This window comes from Numida meleagris, unplaced genomic scaffold (assembly GCF_002078875.1).
Source record: "Numida meleagris isolate 19003 breed g44 Domestic line unplaced genomic scaffold, NumMel1.0 unplaced_Scaffold667, whole genome shotgun sequence".
Lineage (NCBI taxonomy): Eukaryota > Metazoa > Chordata > Aves > Galliformes > Numididae > Numida > Numida meleagris.
The window spans coordinates 17,756-19,373 of NW_018364882.1; the positions used below are offsets into that span (position 1 = coordinate 17,756).

The window sequence follows — 1,618 nt, forward strand, 5'->3', positions numbered from 1 at the left end:
TTGGGTGGAAGAGTCTCTGTTGGTTGAGTTGGATTGGGTGGAAAAGTCTCCAATTGGTGGGGTTGGATGGAAGAGATTAGGCCAGAGGGCGAGAGGGGTCTCTGACTTGTTGGGTTGAGCTGAACTGGTTTAAAAGTGTCTCCCGTTGTTTGGGGTTGGGTGAAGTTGGGTGGGTGAAGTTGGGTGGGAAGGTCTCCCATTGGTTTTGAGTTGTTGTGTGGTGTTGGGCTGGGTTGAATTGGGTTGGATTGAATTGGGTTGAAGGGTCTCCAATGGAATGTGAGTAGTTAAGTTGGATTGGGTTGGGTTAAGTTGGATTTAGTTGGGTTGGATTAAGTTGAGTTGAGTTGGGGATAAACTGAGTTAAACTGGGTTGGATTAAGTTGGATTGCCTTGGGTTAAGTTGGGTTTAGTTGGGTTGGATTAAGTTGGGTTGAGTTGGGGTTAAACTGAGTTAAACTGGGTTGGATTAAGTTGGATTGCATTGGGTTAAGTTGGGTTAGTTGGGTCAAAGGGTCTCTGATAGGTTGTGAGTTATTGGGTAAAGTTGGGTTGGGTTGGGTTAAGCTGGGTCAAGCCGGGTTAAGTTGGGTTAAGTTGGGTTAAGTTGGGTTAAGTTGGGTTAAGGGGTCTCTGATGAGTTGTGAGTGGCGTTGGGGTGGGTAGAAGATCTCCCAGTTGGTGGGACTGAGTTGAATGGAGTCCATGGACCACAGGCACGAATCGAGGAACTGGAGGAGGAGCTGGAGGCGGAGCGGACGGGCCGGGCCAAAGTGGAGAAGCTGCGCTCGGATCTGTCACGGGAGCTGGAGGAGATCAGCGAGCGGCTGGAGGAGGCGGGTGGTGCCACCTCAGTGCAGCTCGAGCTCAACAAGAAGCGGGAGGCCGAGTTCCAGAAGCTGCGGCGCGACCTGGAGGAGGCGACGCTGCAGCACGAGGCCACGGCTGCGGCCCTGCGCAAGAAGCACGCCGACAGCGTGGCTGAGCTGAGCGAGCAGCTCGACAACCTGCAGCGCGTCAAGCAGAAGCTGGAGAAGGAGAAGAGCGAGCTGAAGCTGGAGCTGGATGACGTCAGCTCCAACATGGAGCAGCTCATCAAGGCCAAGGTAGGAGATGAGGGGGACGCTAGGTAGGACAGCTCTCCCTCCACTCTTCCTGTGTTCTCTTGCACCTCCCTTCCCTTTCTTACTCCAGGCCAACCTGGAGAAGATGTGCCGCACCACGGAGGACCAGATGAACGAACACCGCAGCAAGTCGGAGGAGGCACAGCGCATGGTCGTTGACCTCAGCACCCAGCGAGCCAAGCTCCAGACGGAGAACGGTGAGTGCCTCATCCCTCTCAACCCCATCTGCTGGACTTGGTGACGACAGGGGGCTGTGGGGGGTCTCCCCAACAACAAGCGCCCCTCTCTGCACCCTGTAGGTGAGCTCTCGAGGCAGCTGGAGGAGAAGGAAGCCTTCATCAACCAGCTGATGCGCGGGAAACTCACCTACACCCAGCAGCTGGAGGACCTGAAGAGGCAGCTGGAGGAGGAGGCCAAGGCATGGAGGGCTTCGGAGGGCTGGTTTGGGGGGGTGCATATCAAGGGCAGGGGAGAGATGGAGGGGGATGAAGGAG

General features: G+C 55.8%; 1 protein-coding gene across 1 annotated transcript in view; it reads left to right on the forward strand.

Moving 5' to 3' along the window:
• LOC110391953 (myosin-7-like) overlaps positions 1 to 1,618 on the forward strand; it is a gene marked incomplete at its 5' end in the record, with an annotated part of 26,655 nt that overhangs the window by 17,737 nt on the left and 7,300 nt on the right. Inside the window, 3 exons of the mRNA XM_021383907.1 lie at positions 717 to 1,106; positions 1,195 to 1,321; positions 1,424 to 1,575. Of these exons, the coding sequence (XP_021239582.1) occupies positions 717 to 1,106; positions 1,195 to 1,321; positions 1,424 to 1,575 (669 nt within the window). The remainder of the gene's footprint in view (positions 1 to 716; positions 1,107 to 1,194; positions 1,322 to 1,423; positions 1,576 to 1,618) is intronic.